The sequence below is a fragment of the Thermobia domestica genome, chromosome 7, assembly GCF_964235325.1.
Source record: "Thermobia domestica chromosome 7, izTheDome1.hap1.1, whole genome shotgun sequence".
Lineage (NCBI taxonomy): Eukaryota > Metazoa > Arthropoda > Insecta > Zygentoma > Lepismatidae > Thermobia > Thermobia domestica.
In genome coordinates this window covers 165,349,592-165,369,499 of record NC_137460.1, presented here as the reverse complement: position 1 = coordinate 165,369,499, position 19,908 = coordinate 165,349,592, and the positions used below count along the sequence as shown (strand labels likewise).

The window sequence follows — 19,908 nt, the reverse complement described above, 5'->3', positions numbered from 1 at the left end:
GTTTTTCAAAAGTAACGTGTTTGGGAATATTCTCCTTTTTCTACTCTCTGATTCAACTGTAGTCCATAATTAGTTAACTATGGCCAAGGAGATGGATTTCAGTTGTTTTGTGTGTGGCCAGCACATTGGTTTCCATCATCTTTATTTCTGGAACTAAATGCAACTAAATTTTGTTGTTTACGTATAAAATACTAATCTTTAGTTCTTAACAAAAAAAAACATAGTTCAAAATGTCTTTATGCCATCACATTCCGTCACATAAAGAAATGAAAAAAATATATATTTATACTTGAAAATGTCGAAGATAATATGACAAATATTATGAACAATTCTATAATAGAATTAAGCAATGGTTTATGATAAAATAAACTGCAATGAAATGTAGGGTATTTGAAGTTAGCAACAATATTTACCCTTATATGCTCAAATACAAGTTTCTTGAATAGATAGGAACCTTGAAACATACACCTTGAATTTGTTATCGATAGAATCGGAAATATGTTAAGAACTTTACACCTTGATTAACGCAGCACAAGTTTGGTGTCCCATGGTTACAATATTGTCGTTACAAAGTGACTGAACTAGCGATAAATCCAGGGAGTGCCTCACTGAGCCAGCTAATGTTTCCCAATTTTTAAATATATAAATCAACGTATCTAACGCCGGATTTTTGTTTAAAAGATATTTCTTTTGCATATACAGGGAGAACAATTAACGTCAACATTTCATTAGCAAATGTAGCAACTGATCGAATTGAATAATGCCAAAAATAGCCTAGTTTGCTTGCTAGAACCTACTTTTGGTGGAAGTTCCTACATCAAATCTTTCTTTGTTAGATTTTTGAATACTTCGGAGGGTTTTACAGAATGCTTGTTATTATACTTTTATATTTGTCCTGTTTGATATGAAAAAAGTTTATTATGAAGAAAATGATCTGCGGACCTCTTTCTAGAATGTCTGTTATTAGTTGTAGTTGATTTGAGTTTACCGCCCCGTTCAGGAGTGACGCAATGAGACATGAACCTACACTAATGTGGCATCCGGACATGAGCTCCTGCCGGGAATTGAACTCCGCTCTTAGAACAAAATATCTGACCACAGTCAATTCTTACCCGTTGGGGTTGGAACAAACCTTATATTATATTTGGTATTGTGAAACAGTGATGGAACTGGTTCAGAATTTCATGACCTGGAAGCAGTCAGACCTGTGACCCGGTAGGACCGGAACAAACCTGGAGACGATGGAAACGAAATTTGTATGACAGCTAAAGTAGTCCTAAACGTTCCTGCTGGTCTAGTAGCTAACGTGGGCTCCTGTGATTCGTGCAGTCTCAGATTCGATTTCCGTTAGAAGATCGTTAAAACTTTACTTTACCTAGCTTTTATTTTCATTGATGATCCGCCTCCTTTAGCTTAAAGGACTTAATCGTGGAACGTTAACCTAATTTTTCATTAATGTTCATTTCATTTTTAATGTAATTCTAACAACACGATTCTCCCCTTTCTTCTCATTAATTTATAATTCTTTCTCTCTCGATGTGTGCGTCTGTGTGTCAACACATTGCACTGAAAGATAACTACAAGGTCTATGAGTATAAACGCTTGAGAATTACATAGAAGTTATATGATTTTAAGAGATTGTCAAAATTCAATCAAGCGAGCTAGTAAAATCTGTCGTGTAGAATGCAGGGGTGGGGAAAGGGAGTAATTCCTACAAGATCCTAATATCACATTTTCCAGTCATAAAATGGTCAAAGTAAGAAAGCTTCAATTTAACTGTTAAAAATGAATTTTGAACATACTTAGCACATAGATTGACTTGGATAGCTTTTATCATTCACTTTTTTGAGAAGAGAAGGGGCTTAAATATTTCGCAAATAATATTTTCATAAACCTATTCTTCTCGTGCAAAGAAGGGGAATTTTAACTAGTTGATTGATATTTTTTAAAATGATGTGAACAGTGAAAACGTGCTTTGAAAATCCAGTCTAATGTAACTGTGTCTAATTATTTTTACATAAATCTCTTTGAACCCTGGATTTATAAAGTATTACCCAGTCAATATTTTTAAAGGAATTGTTGATTCTATTTTACGAGCTTTAGAATACATGTAACTACTTTTCCAAGCTTATATTAGGAACCTTTAAGCACAATCTTTGGAAACTAGAAATCTGAAATTTAATTACATTTAATTACAAGTCACGATACTTCAGCAAGAGATCGATTTTTATACCCAGCGTTGAGTCTTATTTTGGGTCTTTAGATTAATTGCAATCCTTCACGGATCACAAATCAATCACCTTCTCACAATCTTATGAGCTCTAAGACTGATGAGTTGGATTGTTAGGGGTATAGCGTAACGTAACCGAGACTATATGAGAGGTGGTCCTACAGCTTAATGTGGTATCCCGAACCAGATAAATCATACTGGGAAGAGAGTCCAGGTCTTCCGCACCGAACACTAAGCAATTGTACTTCCATTTTTCCCCATTTATCGTTGCAACAATGATTTGCAAGTTCATGATCAATTTGCCATTTTCTTCTTTAGCCTAAATGTTATAATCATAAAATGTTATACTAAAAGTTACATTTCTTCCAGATATAATATAAAGTTCCAGGACACATACTGTCTTTCCACTCGATAATAACTTTAGCTTATTGGCCATATTTTGGTTAAATATTGGACATGGTTTATTTTTCCAACATGCTTAAAGATCTAATAGAGTGACGTGGATAGTTCATATTTTTTTCTTTCCCGTCGTCTTTGTTTTCACGGACAGACCAATATTCCATTGACGTACTGTGTCTCAGAAATTCGTTTTAGAAGCAAAGTACCTTCACTTCACAGGTAAAACAGACAAGACCCTCATTTCAAACAACGCTTCAGGCAATATTGGTTTGCTTTCCTTCCCTATAGCGTTACGTGTTGACTCACTGAATACGTAGCTGTTTACTACTGAGGAAAATTTCACTGGGTCAGCAGTCTCACACCAAAAAACTAACAAAAAGATACATACTAGTCATATTATTTTGTTCAAAGATAGAAAAATAATATAGTTACAATTATATGTTTATTACTGAGTAGTAACGTGCGTCTTTACAAAAATAAAATTAATAATACCCACAATGAACATGATTCAATAAATAAATCAACACATAATATTACTCTGGTCCTTAGCGCACGCCTTCACATTCATTCATTCTATGGAGTATTTCGTTTGTGATTCACTTAGTATAAACAAAAATGAATCGAACTACTTTCGTCGCTTTCAACTACAATTATTGGGAATGAGTGGGATACCCTAAAGAATCCATATGCTACGTTTTATCGAATTCAAATCATATTTACGTAATTTCTACCAGAAAATGATTTTCTGTATTTGGAAACCTGCAGCACGGAGATTTTATTTCTTTTTACTCCCTTATTTTGATAGATTCTTGCAACATCAAACAATAAAATTATTTTCAAAGATTGGGGGAAGGCATATACCAAGTTTAATTAAATTGAAGTAAGTTTTACGAGAGTTATGGTGAAACAGACGGACAGAAACAAATTCTGGTCGAGTCAGCTGGCAGACACTTGCAATTTCATTTCAGTTACCGGTACCTGTAATTTAGTTTCAGATGAAAGTTTCTTTTTATATTTTATTAATGGAAAGAAATCTGGAACATCCTTACTTTTGATCTGCCTAGGTAGAATCATACCTGCAGCCTTATACCTAGGTGTTATTACCTTAGAAAAGAACAAGAAAAAATTAACAGAATGACACCACATATAAAGTTCAAATACTACAAGTAATGGCTGTTCCTTTGACGAAAAGAAAAAAGGTGCACTTGATAAAGATTCAAACATGGATCAGCTGAGGTTTGTAAGTTAGAACGATACTCACTACGCCACATACTCAAATGGTCATTTTTTTTTTTACCATACCCTTTAAACATTCAGCTTGTGACTTCTGTTTCTGTCGCCTTACCATATAAGTTTCTCTGCTTTCCATGCTTGTCACACTGTTCGTGTTATTTACTGTGTACATTGCACTTCAAAACGTAATATATATTGTTTTACAAGGATTTGTCATTTAGGGAGGGAAGGAGGGGGCAATTTCCCTCCACCCGAGAGTTTGAGGTTTACGTATACTTTAATCGATTCTGCTAATACATTAGTAGAAAACGTGAAAGTCTTATGTCCATGGTGCTCTTGCCCCCCTGTGTGATAGATAATACGACTGTGAGTTTGCGGTGAACATTTGGGTGTTACAGGTCTTGCAATGTATAAAACTATTTTCCAATAAAGCACATTCGTTTTTACGTCCTAATAACTTATATAAAACAGTTTGAATCCTTCCAATGTTTGTGGTTGGAGTGGTCGTAAACGTTCTCATAGTTATAAGTCTGGATGAGCAACTTAATCTGGGGACTTATTTCTAATTATGTGAAACATGGTACTGTATAGATCCTTCAACGCATAGGCCCTGGTTCCTTCAAAAGGTTAAATAAATACGTAATTTCAAGCGGTTCCTCTAAAACTTATCCCATCGAAAAAGTGAGCCTGTCACAAAGCAAGCCAAGTACCTTAAAGGATAGCCTAAAAAGGTGAAATTACGTTATTTGGAAAATAGTTTCTATCCCATCTGCGGTTTGCCAAGTGTTTATGACTTAACAAAAGAACAAAAGAACCTGGCCGACTTATTTCATTCCAGTGCTTTTCATGCCGGTCGCTTGGCTGGCGTTTTGACAGGTCCACTGTTTTTAATGGGATATCACTCCATTCTTTGTACGCTAGCATCGGCATTTTGTTGATTTTCGTGTTCATTTGAAGCCCTTTGTCAAGCCGAAAGGCAATGAGTGTCTAGATCGTTTCTAGAGAGGCAAGATAATCTGCCGTATTTGAATACGTAGTACTTCAATTGAAAAATAGGTCAGTGGTAGAGTGGTCGTCTGTCGTTCCAGAGGTCTCTAGTTCGATTCCCGGTCACGTCCTTTACTTTTTTTCTGTACAAGCATAATAAATGCGCTGTATTTGATTCATAATAAAGGAATTTTGTATTTTATTTTTAAAAATCTGTAATGTTGATAATTTAGTGAATACCTTCCGAGTCCTCAATTACATATTCCTGTTTTTTGCCAATCAATTTGACTACTAACAAGCAACTGTTTCGAACGAACTGAAAAGACTCTTAATTTAAGGAAGCCAGAATAAGTAACGTTCTAGATGAGTGGTTAGAGTTGTGATTTCCTAATCCAACAGTCTCGGTTCAATTCTCATCCTCCCCCTTTACACAATTTTTAAAACGTTTCATTTACAAGGCTCAGCTTCAGTTGAATGCTGCTAAATGAAAGATGATTTCCAGTGTTGAAATTCAGTGGTCCTGCAAATAAAGCAAGAAAAAGGAATGGAGAAAACGAGTGACAGAGTTAATTCTGTCAATGGTTCTCTATTTGATATTATCCGTTAATTTCGTGCATTTTTAAGTTGTTCTTTATTGACACTATATTCTTCCCTTTTCTTTTTGTCTCAATGTGTAAATTTTCACAAATGTTATACAAACCAAAACCCTCAGTTACATCTGTAACTTAACGGGAAATATGTTAATACGGATAAGTTCTCCAACTCGTTGAGTGTTATCGAATTTTTCTTTTCTAATATTTGCAAATAAATTACCAATGGTTAGCATTTTCAAAAAGTATTTAACGAATAATGAAATCAACAATTTCTTCTTTTGAAGTAGTAGTACGTATCAATCAGTAGCGCCGGAACCTACGAGCTCACGCCCTATTAGCAATGTTCGAAGTAGAAAAAAAGCAGAGGTGGTATGTTGTATTATAATTTTGATTCAAACATACCGGCTATTCAAATATTATCTAGATCACTGAAAAACCAGAGACGGTATGTGCTCATTACTGAAAAACCAGAGGCGGTATGGCATACCACCGCATACCGTCTCACTTCGACCCCTGAATGTTAGACCAACAAAATTTTCATTCGGGGTTGGGTTCTTCCCCCCAAATGATCCATTCATATTTTTGATTGATTTACAGGTAGGATTGCTGTTAATAATTTCAAAACCCAGCGCAAAGCGTTCAGGTAGTTAAAAAATAATCTACTACATATAACGCATAATCCATCCGTATATTATCTGATATGCACATATGTATAGTCATTTCAAGTAAGTTAACTTGTTTATATAAACCCTCATTTGAGTTAATTATAAGATTAACTAAGCCCCCGACTGTTATCTACTCATCGGCGCCTCTGGTATATGTATATTTTTCAAGTGTATGTGTACAATTTTACGTATGTATCATAGAAATAAAAAGTACTGTGAGTACCAGTATCCAAAGACTCTCTTTTGTTATTTCGTCAGCCAGCATTTCGCCCCACTCCTACACAATAACCAGCTTTCCGATTTGTGCTTTCAATAGTTGGAGGCAATTTCATGATGCTGTTCTAGCTACTATCAGGCGTAATTTATTTTCGAGAAGGTGTTAGTTGGGTTGCCTACCTCACGGATTTTGTACCTCAAGAATTTCTGTGGCCCACTGTACATTCCTGAACAAATGTACTATTGAACACATTTTCACTATTACCTTACTGTCTTTTAGCCCTTTTATTCTTGAAGTTCTCCTAGTTGAAGTTTAATAACATTTCCTTTACAGTGATCGTCAGATGGGGAGAGCAGCAGGCAGGAAGGTGAGTGCCCGCGCCCAGTGACGACTCCTTCCCGATCCAAGATATGTTGAATTGTAGTGTAGATAAATATAAAACTACGCTTTTCAATACATTTTTTCCTTAGAAGTTTTCTGCCTCTCCACTTGCCCTCAAGAAATTACATACGGCGTCGTCATTGTTAAAACTCCAAAAGAAACAACTGACTTAGGAACCACGGAAGAATTTTCCCCTTAATGTTTTACAGGTTAACAAATAGTTATTGTGACTCAATGAAGCAGTCTGCACAAGTTAGTTCATTATGGCTATCTATGTAGATCTTATAGAATGTCTTAAAACGCCTGCAAAACGAAGTAGCCTACATTGTAATGTGGAATAAATATATTGAATCTTCCATCATTAGCCACACAATTTTTGATCCACTCCTAAATCGAGTTTTCGCATTTTCTAGGGAATAAGCACATTATACTGAGTTAAGTGATAGTTTTGATTTGGCTACACTAGGCCTATATGTAGTTCTCCAGATATACGGCGTACAAGAACATTCTTCATTGAAATATATTGGATCTTTTGATCCAAAAATGTAGGATTTCTTTTACAGTGTGTGTGTGTGTGTGTGTGTTGCACTATTTGTTGTTGCTGTAATGTGTCCTAGGCACTTCTGCTGTCGGGGCCCCTAGTATTACACGTTTCTTTACCGCCCTTCATCCCTAACTTAAAAATAAAACTTATATACTAATTATGGTTAATTACTGAATTAACAATTTATTACACTTAAATACCACTCACTAGATGCTACAGCTACAACTACATAAAAAATAACAAATGAGAAATATGTTCTGAATTATTTTTGATTTCTTACGCTATCATTAAGACATATTAGAACAGCAAAACAGGATTGTTCATGTAATAGTATATCTCCTCATGATTTTTTAATTTTTTTCACACGAAAAAATCTTAAAATATTATCTAACTATTAAATTTTGCGCCCTTTAAAGATTTTGCGCTCGAGGCACGGACCTAGTTAGCCTAATGGAAAATGCGCCACTGGGTGTAGCATATTGTAAATATGTTTAACAAAAAATATTCTGAAAAGTATATATATATTAACCGTGATTTTTAATTATTGATTTATAATTAAGGATAATCATAAAACAGTTTACAATATTTTTACATCGAAGTTTTGACGTTTCCCTGACATTTAAACCTACTTATTCAAGTTGAAAGAGTATATCGTAAAAAATCACTATATCATTGTCACGATAACCAATCAACATATTACACTTCCTAATTCACCTACGCTCAATACAGATTTCTTTATTGAGAAAATTAAATCTTATCTTTTTTCTTAATTTGTTGGAACTGAAACTTTTTTTTTCGAGCAAACTGCAACTTTTGAAGTCTCCATAAGATAAACAGAAAAGGACTATACAAAAATGAAGTTTTTTTTTTTTAAGTGCTAATATAATATTAGTAAGAGCACGCGAAACAACATTTGGACAATAGTTTGATCTCAAATGTTTGCGTTGGTGCTGTTTCAGTCTACTCTAAAAATTTAACAAACTAGATGCTTCCTCAAATTTGTGGACGAACTCCCTAGCTGTTAATAAATTACAGTTTGGCTATGAGTTTCTTACTTCAGTATTGTGAAATTCTGTTTCCCTGTCCCTCCAATATTAGAAAACTGTCTGAATCACTTCGCTATTCATAAGACTTAATTATAATGCTCGTAAATCGAATATACTTGATATTATTTCAACTTGCATTTTCTTACAATTAATCAAGAATTGCAATTCCTAGGATTTTGAATAAGAGCCCCTTTCGCTAGACCCATAGACCCCTTCTTTCTTATAAACACTAAAATGGCTTGTTAAAATTGTTAATCTCGAGCCATAGACAATTTGTCCTCAAGCCTGGAGGGACGCGGCTCACCAGTTGAGTATTAATGACCTACAGAAATGTATTTATCGTTTCCGGACGAAGAAAATTCCGCAATCTTGGAATTCCACATTTTGAGTGTCAGTGCTTTTTTTTTTTTTTTTTTTTTTTTTTTTTTTTTTTTTTTTTTTTTTACCTTAACTTATCTCACACACTTATTTGGTCGATACATCTAGTATTTGATCGATAGTTCTTCCTCCAAAATAGGAACACGGTAGTTCAGTGATGGAGCGCTAACTTATGGTGCGAGGGATTCCTCGTTCGAAGCACTTTCTGGTTTTCCTCTACACTCTCATTCATTTCATGAATTATTCTGCAATAATTAGCTTAGATTTATCACTCATCTCCATTAGACTAAATGATAATCGTACGATATTAATGTCTTCGTTTTCCGTAAGTTCTCACTCCGAGACGCACTTTAGACTACAGGAAATGGATGATTAATGGAAGTGAATGATTGTGAAATTAATTTTTTGGTGCTTTAAAACCAGAAATCTAATCCGAAACCAGGAATCTACACGAAAAGATACACGCTCTACCCGCTAGGCGAGAAGAAAGAGCTTTCTGAGAGTTTATTCTGTACTGAGACAAAGTAGATCAATCAAACATGTGTATCTCTGGTTCCTTCGAATTCTATCAATATTCTTTAATCTTGAACTATTCATATATATAAGAGGGATGGTAAAATATTCATAACAAGTAACTGGATAATTAATATAGTTTACCAATCATCCTTACGGTCTCAACTCTAGGAAGGTCAGATGGATAGGTCATGTAGCCACAGTAGAAGAAAACCGGTACGCATTCAAACTTTTAACTGGAAAGCGAATCGGGAAAAGGCCACGAGGAAGATCTAGGAGCCAAGAGGAGCCAATCTTAGAAAAATCTTCCGTACAATTACTACACCAAAACTAAGTTCTTCAGTCACTAAAACAACATATCTTATTTAATCACTTTATTCTTAATCTGTGCTCATACTACTTTCTTCATTTATTCAATTATATTCGTACATAATATCATAACCTAATTCACAATCTAAATCTTCGTAATCAAGTTCGTACATTCCATGTAATCTTGACTAACAAAAGAAGAATATAGGAATTAACTCCCAAATGTATCTACGTATCTCTGCCAGAGAAAGCATCTCTTCTAATTCCTGAGTTTTTTTCCTTTCCTTCCTTCTTTTCAGTTTTTTTTTTTTTTTTTTTTAATCCACACACCTCTTACTCGTCGACAACCCAAGTGCTTGAATAGTTACGGCTTCTCTCGTCCCTCCCTCCCTGTTTAATGGACAAACTTTCAACTGCAACATCTCCAAATCGTAATGGAATTTTTGAACAGCTTTTCAAGTTCCCCACTCGCAATAGGTAAGAAGAACTTTAGTATCAAAAGTCAGGCTAGAGGCACCTGCACATACAATGTTATGTGGGTTCTTCTTTTTCTTATACAGTAATGAATGTTAAGCTACATGTTATAAGAATAAAAATCATTACCGTATTTTTAAAAAGGTATTAATGTTGTTTTAGCGGTTGTATATTCTTGTGTTCTTAGTCTTTCTAGTCGCACAGTTCTCGTCAAAGTAAATGTAGATGCTACATACGTATATACATTCGGACGCACTAAGATGGCGGAGCGGTGGTTGATCGACCTGTAGCTGCAGCAGAAAGGCAAGGTAATGGTGTTGAACTGTGTAAAAAAACGTAAATACTACTTTGAGTATATTTACATTAACTATTTGTGAAGCATGTAAGATAAAGATTCAAAACAAATATACAATATTAACACGATCAAGCAAGGAGATCCATGGATATGGGAAAAACAATAATGCAATCTCGCAAGGGAAGGTCTTGAACTGGCTCCACTGATATCCGAACGAGACAATTGTGTTTGCATTTGATATATTATAACTAGACAAATCCCAAAGTTGTAAGTGCCACCGGTCTGAATACCTTGATTTAGGCCATATTTTGTAATGTAGTAGCTATTAGTTGGCAGAATAGTTTGAACCGGGCCATTTGTTCGGAAACGGTTGGGTAGATGGAAGACAACACATACTCCATTATTTTTAAGGGCACACTTTTTGGGGTAAAAAAGTTTGACCCAGGGTCCCTCCCGCAGAGTTCCAGACGGGATCCAACTTTCAAATGGCAAGGTGGGTTAACTAGTACATTCTTTGAAAGCTGTTGTGAAGTGAAAGAAGATGGAGCAAGTCTCGACTCTCTACGGCAACGTTATGCAAAATGGTGGCAGGCAGGGTTGGCAAGGTAATTTACTTGTTACGTATTTTACGTAAATTACGCGTAATTTACTAGTAATATACGTCATGTAGAAAGCCAGTTTTTTACGCAGACGTAGAAAACTATATTTCTTTCATTAAAACTAAGATCATTTTGAATAGTCGGTTATATTGTAAGATTAGTTTTCTTATTTAAGCATTAAAACATTATTATCTTCTAAACATTATATTTAAAAGTAATGATTTCATGTCAAATCATAGTAATAAAAGATAATTTTGGATAGCCCCTCGCCGGCCCACTACTATTTTCCACCTATTAGCGCACACCTAAGCACAACCACCCAATATATAAGCACACACATTAAAAATATATGTTGGTTCGGATATGTTTGAAAGTATCAAGTAACCTTTTGATTATACCAATTTATTGTTATACCTTTGCAGCATTTAATATAAAACTCGAAACATTTCAGTATACTTTGAAACTTCTATTAGAAAAGAAAAAGAGATTGACTGTTAGGCTCATTTCACCTTCATATTACACACTAACACACAGACATAACTGATACGAAAAATACTGATCAGAATATTGAAATAATGAAATTTTAGAATAAACTGATTTGTTTTTCTTCCACGTCTCAACGATACTATATATACCACTTCACTTAGCACTGGGACATATTGAATAAGAGTAAAAGTTATTAGATTCTCATTTTAAACACACACAACTGAAAAAATATAAAAACACCCAACAGAACAGTATACTAAATTTTTCGGAATGAACTCATTTATTTTGCTCTTTTCTTCCAAATCCAACAACACTAAATATATTACTTCCCTTAGCACTTGACTATCATTTGAACATTTAATGTAGACATTTTTCATGCTCATAATAGACAAAACTGAAGAAAATACTCAACAGAATATTGAACTACTTGTTTCTTCGGTTTTTTTTTTTTTGTGTGTGTGTGTGGAAAGAAACAATTTGTCTTTCTTCCTAGTTCGAATACTGAATATATTTCACTTGGTTCCAATAAAACTGCGTATATCATTTCATTTAAAACTTAGCCATTATTTTAATTCTTAAAAAAAAAAAAAAAAAAAAGTTACATTCCATTTCCATTATAGTTTAGTACAATTCGAACACAATACTCTTAATCACACTAATATTCATAACTTGAGTGGTCTTGTAATTTGAGGGTGTAGTATATTTGAAGTAGTTTCTTCGAACGTTCGAAGCTGAGTCGGTTTCTTGTGACGTTATGGACAAAGGACCAATTTGAGAAAAAAGTATTTCAATTTGCGCTGAAGATGCTAGGATGTTCAGTAACTTCATAGCAAATTCCGACAACTCCTTATGCTGCCGAGTAGCGAAATACCAGAATGTGCGTGGTGTTGTAATTCCCTTCTTCATAAGTTCTTCAAAATTTCCACATTTTCCCCGATATTGCTGGTAGCTAGTTATTCCTGAAAGGCCGAGGTTTTTTAACAGAAACTCCTCTACTTGTTCGAGGTGCTTTTCTCAGACATTGCAGAAAGTCGTCACAAATGGGAGACCACGAAGACTTACCATTGTTGTTATATTGCACAATAGTTTCTTCCATGGCTTCTCTGGCATAAAACTTTTCCCGATTACAGAGGGTTTAAAACATGAAACATGATGAAATGGGTTTTAAACAGTCACGCATGCAAACCGTATTATACCATGCTACTTTATAAAGCCAATACAAAATTCCCAGTTTATGCTTACGGATTAAGTTTTGCAAAATCCAGCTAGATTCCATACAATTTTAGGAAGAATTTTTTAAAGCTCAGCGCGTAGAACGTTTTCTTTTAATTTGTAGACCTGTTTATAATTTTTTACGTACTTTACGTATTTTACGTAAATTACGCGTTTTTACGCGTATTTTACACGTCACGTAGAAAACCTTTTTTTTACGCGTAATTATCCAACCCTGGTGGCAGGTCAAAATGTAAACAAAAACTTAATTGAAAAGTCCATACCGACCCCTCTAAATTGGAAATGGTGGAACAAATGTGAAAATAGGAAAGCACGTGTAGCACTATTTTCAAAGTACAAGGATTTAAAGTAAAACGCCTTGTCCCAGGGCCCCTGTTGTTTTCTTGGTAGTTGTATTCTTAAAATGAAAATATTAAAATTTGAAGTAACTTACGCACACACCATTATTATGTGTTTACTATGCCTAGCGATGCGCACCAGACAAGTCGAGACAATTTTCCTGGCAAAATTCGAGTCGAGACATCACTTTTACAGCACATTTTCGAGACGAGAGTCTCAAATCTTGTCTCGTGCGCATCCCTAACTATGCCTAGTACTACAGTTCGCGTTTTCTGTTATAGTTTGGTACTGGCATTTTTCCAATGCTCTAATCGTTGTCCTGTTTCTAAAATTGTTTTATCAATTAAGTATTAATTTCCTTTTATTAAAAAGCAAAATACTAGGAGCCCATCGGTGCTTTTTTCTTTTTGTTTTGGTGCTATTATTCTGCATTTAATAGGAATAGATATTGTTGGAATTTAATCTCTTTTGTAGTTTATTACCTGCGTAACTAAATATTGTACTTTCATCTAACTACAAAACTGATATTAGAAAGTCTTACTGAAGGTACTTACCAACATTATGATTTAACGTCAAAAAATAGGTCAAAGATTTACCTAGAATGAAAATGCAAAATATAAGAAATGCGGAAATCAAAAAAGGAAGGTTATACATGTGATCAGATTTTATAATAAAATCAAACATACTTGTCATAATGCACTACATAATATAAAAAGGAAGAAAGTCATGTGAGAGTGGAACGAAGTTTATAAAATAGCTTCGCCTGTACATAAACGATTACAACTTCAGAGCTGTACAATACCTTTAACCTCGCAAAATAGGTGTCGTGAAGCCCCCAGGTGCTGCAGTCGTGACGTCGAGTCAAAAGGCATTGGATGTGTTCTATAGGATCATTAAGAGTCAAGATATTCAAACAGTCTGTTGGAGAACGATGTCGAACAACGTGTCAGTGAATTATATTCTAGGTATGTTCGATGAGTGATGTATCAGACCCCTCCCTTAGATAACTTGGAACGTCCTATTTCTGTAGCACAGTGTCCATCGGCATATATTCTGAAATGTACAGTTTTATTCAACTCATCTTGGCAATTCATTTGCTTTAGAAGGGTATATTCTGCCAATCGTATGAAGAACATCCACCACATGATCTAGTTGTAAACAAATATCTAAATTAGCCTCATAATCAATATTTCGTTTAATTCCAAATGTGAGTTACAATAGAGGGGTTTATACAAACAAGTGAGCGGCCACGCTTCTCTTTTCTGAAGATTACATTTCGAGATATATGCAGCTGGGTATTATCCTGATGATATGACGTCTGGAGTTACTTAAAAGAAGAGTATGAGCATAGCCTCTAGATTTGTTCCTGCTGTAACAGTTACTAACGAATTGTCCTTAACGCGTAGCACACGAGATTGCGTTTCGTACATCACGACACTTCACGTTTACTGTTATCACGCTTGATAATGCATGCTGGAATCTAATTACACAGAATTATCTGCTATAAGATTGACATCTGGTTATACAGGTGTTAATACAAGTAAAATAAATAAATAAAACAATGTCCAATGAAATCAACTCCAGAAATTTAAAAATGATTATTAATTCATAAACAATTCAGACTAGTGAAATACAGTATATTTTTAAAAAAAATTAATAACAAACTTCTAGTACAGCATAATGACATTCAACATCCAAAGAAATTTGCAAATCCATCACTTTAAAATTGCCGCGCTCCTGCAATGTATGTCCTAGTTTTTAAAAAAGTATGTTTTAATTTTACCTTTATTTATGACAATTTGGAAGTTGTGAATTTTGAAGTTAATACTACAACTACTTAGGTTGATAAATGTTATGAACTGGAACAATAATCAACTAATTAAAGTCCAAGAGACTCAAGCTGGTAAAAGGGAAAAAGATAATTAACTGAAAATTCAGACATTGAAAAACTTCGGTAAATTATTTCCTCATATGTTCGTATAAATTATGCTCAAAACGTCAATTTAATTTTCACTATAATATTCCACATCAGATCATACATATGTTATCCATATGTTATTCCACATCAGATCATGCACCATATTTGAATATGCAAAATGTAGCGTGGTAAGTTGTTGCATAATCCACGATATTCTGCTAAGCGGCAACACCTATTACCTTCGATGCTACTATCTATTTGATGCCAACGACTAAGGTATTTATAGTTTTTCTTTTACTGCTACTTATAACTTTCTTTTACGCCTAGCAGTAGTGTAACAAAACGGAGGGCAAGGGGACATTGCCCCTCTAAGTTCTGGTAGAAATTATTGGAGACGCCCAAGGCGTCGAATGATTACTTTACCTTCTTTTTCAGCCGATTGAAGAATAAACAGTTTATTTACAAAAGCAGTGTTTTGTATGCATTGCCAAATCTTCGACAAAATATAGTGTGCTTTGTGTTATTGTAACTAATGGACACCTTTTCTGTTCCGTTTGTTGTTGATTGTTTAGGGCACCTTTGATACAATAAAATAAAGAAATAAAAAATTACCTATATGACAGTCAAGTAGCGATATAAACATTTTCTTTATCTCTTGTCGCCCCTCATTATGTACGGGCGCCTGCTTCAATAGAATAAAAAAAAAGGAAATAATGTTACAATGACGGAGCATTGTAAATATACTATATTAATTATTCCTTTCGTCGCCCCTGACTGCCTAGGGGCACCTTCCATAGAATAAAAAAAGAAATAATATTGCACCAAGGGGCGCTGCATATATATATCAATTATTCCTTTTGTCGCCCCTGGTTGTATAGGAGCGCCTTCGATAGAACAAACAAGAATCATCTCAGCTACCACGCACGAAACAGACCTTGAAAAAGTCTAGAACACTCGCAGACATCCGCGAAAAATTACCAATTCAATACCGCAGAAGAGAAATTACACGCAACCTATTATGAATATTATGAATGTTTGGACAATATCATTTGCAAAATTGAGTCTATTCCATCAGCCTGGACTGAAGAAATATCGTGCAACAGAGGATGCAATTCTGGAAGGTAACTTTTCTCAAGACCTTAGTGACATTCTAAAACAGTGGTGTCCAATTATAACGAACCTGAGGGCCATAACCGTCTTTACTATTAAGATGGAGGGCCGCAGATATTATTATTATTATTATACTACAAACGATAAATATAAAATATATATATTTGAAATATTACATACCTATTCAATGTGAGTAATGAGGGTGAGTAGCAGTGTTTACAAGGGCTGAGGTATATAATATACATCCATTCCTCTCGTTGTAAAAGATGTAACCCGCAGAAGATGTAAAAGAGAAGAATCTCCAAGGCAGCTTCTGGAGCAATTCTTTACAATTTTCATGGTGGAAAATGCACTTTCACAAATATAAGTACTACCAAATATTCACACTATTTTCCGACACAACTCACAAAAGTTAGGGAAACGTTTGCTAGAAAGTAGTCTGAAAAATCTACCCCTTTCTTTGTTCTTGTCTGAAAGAATGGGTCAGCTTGAAGGTCACAAAGTTCGAACTAAGTTTGGAGGTGGTTGTTCGATGTCTATTGTCAATGGATTAGTAAATAATGCAATGTCGTTTTTTAGTTTGTCAAAATCTGAGAATCTCGCATTAAATCCATTCGTGATACTCTCGATGTCTCTACACAACTCAGAAAAATTAAATGCTTTCTTTTCAAAATCTGTCAGACGATTGCAGCTTGGGAAGTATGCTAAGTTGTGTTTATCACAATAAGTGGTGTATTTCTTGCGCGCTATGGCTTCTAGGTAAAGTTCGAGAAAGAAAGGGTCTGATTTAAGAAGCTAGATCAAATATTTATTCATTCATTGAAGTAATCGTCCCTTTCAGCAACGATTACATTATAGACTCCAGTGTTGCCGTGGATGTCCGCGCCTTTTTGTTGTATAGAAGCATTAAATGGATGCCTTATTCCGAAAGAACATTAAAACAATGAATGAATTAATAAATTAAAATATTATTAGTTATAACAATCGTAAATCATGAAAGCTTTGTGGGCCGAAGAAAATGGTTTCGCAGGTCGCATGCGGCCCGCGGGCCGCCATTTGGACAGCCCTGTTCTAAAAGAATACCATATAAATCCGGACCGACTACTAATACGGATGCAGCAGTTGCTCACCACTATTCCAACTTCAAAAACTAGGAGAGACCCGGTTGAGAACTTAAAGAAACTCTGTAAAGAAATAATATAGTTGTTTCTGAAAGTGTTGAAAGTCCTTCGTCTCCTGCTTGTCATCCTGGCGACATCTGCAACTACCGAGAGAAGTCTTCCAATGTTGCGGCGTCCCAAAACTTAACTGAGATCAACAATGACCCAGGAAAGACTGAACAATTTTGTAGTTCTTAATACATTCCCAGCAGCGTTGCCAGATCTAGCATAAATTACATGTCTTTAGCATCTAGCATCTTGCTTTTAGCATCCTGCCCAAATCTAGCATAATTTCAGCGAGTTTATCAAAAAGCCGCAAAACCTGGAGATAAGAAAGAAGTTGGCCGTGGGAAGAAAAAGAAGGTAGAAATGTATCCTCTCCCACTGATTCATACAGTCTGTAAACCATACAGGCAGTCTTATTGTTCGAAGCAAGTTTGAAACTGTAGGAGGTCATTGCTTTACCGATGCCTTTAGAGAATAAAAACAATTTAGTGTTTTTGCAAATGAGTTTAACTGGAGACGGTAGCTTCTTGGTGTTAAGATGAAACACATAGCACATAAATGCAGGTGACTCAAAGGCTTTTCGCTGTGTGTTTGACCCAGTCCATTCCACAGATACATTTTTTTTTTCTAGCTCCACCCAGGGTAATTCAGAATAATTCTAAGCTGTGAGCTGGCAACGACTACACTAGTTTATTTGAATTAAAGATTTGGTGCGTGAAGTATTGACACTTCTATCCTCGGACTCTTGCGCTCTGCGTATTTTAAGTTACATTATTGTATCTCAATTTCGGTTTTCTTTTCTTTAAAAACTTTTGAATCAGTAATTATGAGGGTCTAACATAATTTGACCGAATCTAGCATAATTTCGATCAGGTTTTGAAATAATTCCGAGCTGTGAGTCTGGCAACGCTGATTCCCAGACGGCTTGACTCACTGGACGTGAAGGAACTGTGTAGAGATTTCACAAATAGCTTCTACCGTATAACTGTCTTCGGAAAACTGAATACTGCTCTTTGAACTGTGCAGTTTTTGTATCGAAATGAGCCATAGGATCACTGTGGCTCGTTATTTTTACATTGAACATTTAATCAAACTGAAATTATATTATTCCGTTCTTGTTAAATATACTAGAAGTTGCACGTTACGTACACAAGGGCTCAAAAAACGGCTTTTAAAAAAAGTTTTATCCACCGCTCTTGGCTGGGAAATTTTGAACTTATTATTATTATTATTATTATTTCAACTTTAATGAAGAAAGTACTTTCCACTTTTGTTTGCCATTATAAGAAAAAGAGACTTAATTACTACATTCTGAAGAAAAATAAATAAGAGAAGTTCAATAATCAAAGACAATAGATCACATAAGAAAAAGAAGGCCCAATATATTAACCCTTTGGGGACTTTACGTACAGATCTGAATCATGGCGTCAACCTTCGGAATTTGCTTTATAAATCTCTAGTAAAGCTTTTCACACCGTTTTTTTTCTTTGTTTCATTCATTCAGGCAGGGAAGCATCAAATAATATGTTTCAGGGGCACTTTGCAGTCACGCGTGCGATGCCTGGGGGCAGTAAAGTCACAAATACGGACGAAGGAAAGAAGAAAAGGGGGTATTTTTTTTTTTTTTTTTTTTAATCCTGACATCGCTATTAATCCCAGGATCATGGTCCGTACCTCGTTGTATTCGTAATAAAAAGAAATGTTTCTAACTGTACCACTCAAATTTCCCTATTATGTACCAGAAGCGGGAATATCCCGCCCGAAGTTGAAAAGGAGATTTTCTTAGATTTTTTTCCATTTTCGAGAATTCTTCCCCAGGATCATGGTTCATACCTCGTTTTGTTCGGAATGAAACAATCCAAACAAAACGAGGTATGAACCATGATCCTACAATAAATAGTCTCGACGCAATAGCTGATTGAGAGAAAGTAAAATTTACCTTTAAAAAAGCGGAATTCTCAAAAGGGTTAATATATAGGATTTTCCAGTTCGAACGAGTTGTTTGTAGAGTTCTTAGAATAATGTTTAACGACAAAAAATGTTTTAGTGAAAAGTTTGTGGTGGGAACAATAACTGTTGTGAAAAGTGATTTAAGGTCTCTGAAAAAAAGACTGCTTTTTTCTTTTTATAATATCTTTTCCATGATTTTTTTGCTTGGGATTTTTTCTTTTAATATTTCATATTTAATGCAGAAATAACAGTGTTCCAGCTTTCTATTCCAAACACTTAAAAAAAACTGTACTCTAAAAAAAAAAAATAAAAGGTACGGGCTACCGCACTAAGATTTCATGCTTCAGTTCCTTGAACTAAATCATATTATGCTGCTATTATTAATGAAACATTTTCTTCTGAAATACGAACAAACTTATGAAACCTTTTCGGCTCTAATATTAGGTTTTGAAGAGTGTCTGAAACAATAGTGTTCCCGAAACGACGATGATACTTTTTGTGTCTGCCAGTTTGACTTTAAGCAACCCGAACAATACAAATTTCAAGAACTTGATATCATGGTTAGGCAACCAACGTTGCACTTACGAGATGCTAGTTGTGTCAAAAGACAACATTTCCGTTTTCTTTCCAAAAGCCGGCTTTATATATAAAAAAATAATAATAATAAATCACGTCTTAAAAATCCGGCAATTTTGCACCTCTATTCAGGTATATGAATACAAAGTGGAATACCGTCTATGTACTGAAACATTTGAAGATTAATGTGGTGTGAAACTAAAATAAGAAAAGTGTGTGTGTGTGTAGGTATATTGTAAGAATCTGTTAACTGCATAAAAAAAATGT

General features: G+C 34.8%; 1 protein-coding gene across 12 annotated transcripts in view; it reads right to left on the bottom strand.

Moving 5' to 3' along the window:
* Nucleotides 1–19,908, bottom strand: part of exd (PBX homeobox extradenticle) — a 1,150,921-nt gene that overhangs the window by 736,942 nt on the left and 394,071 nt on the right. For all 12 annotated transcript variants that reach the window (XM_081765552.1, XM_081765556.1, XM_081765551.1 and 9 more), the window contains one exon: nt 13,476–13,517. In XM_081765552.1, coding sequence (XP_081621678.1) covers nt 13,476–13,517 — 42 coding nt within the window. The remainder of the gene's footprint in view (nt 1–13,475; nt 13,518–19,908) is intronic.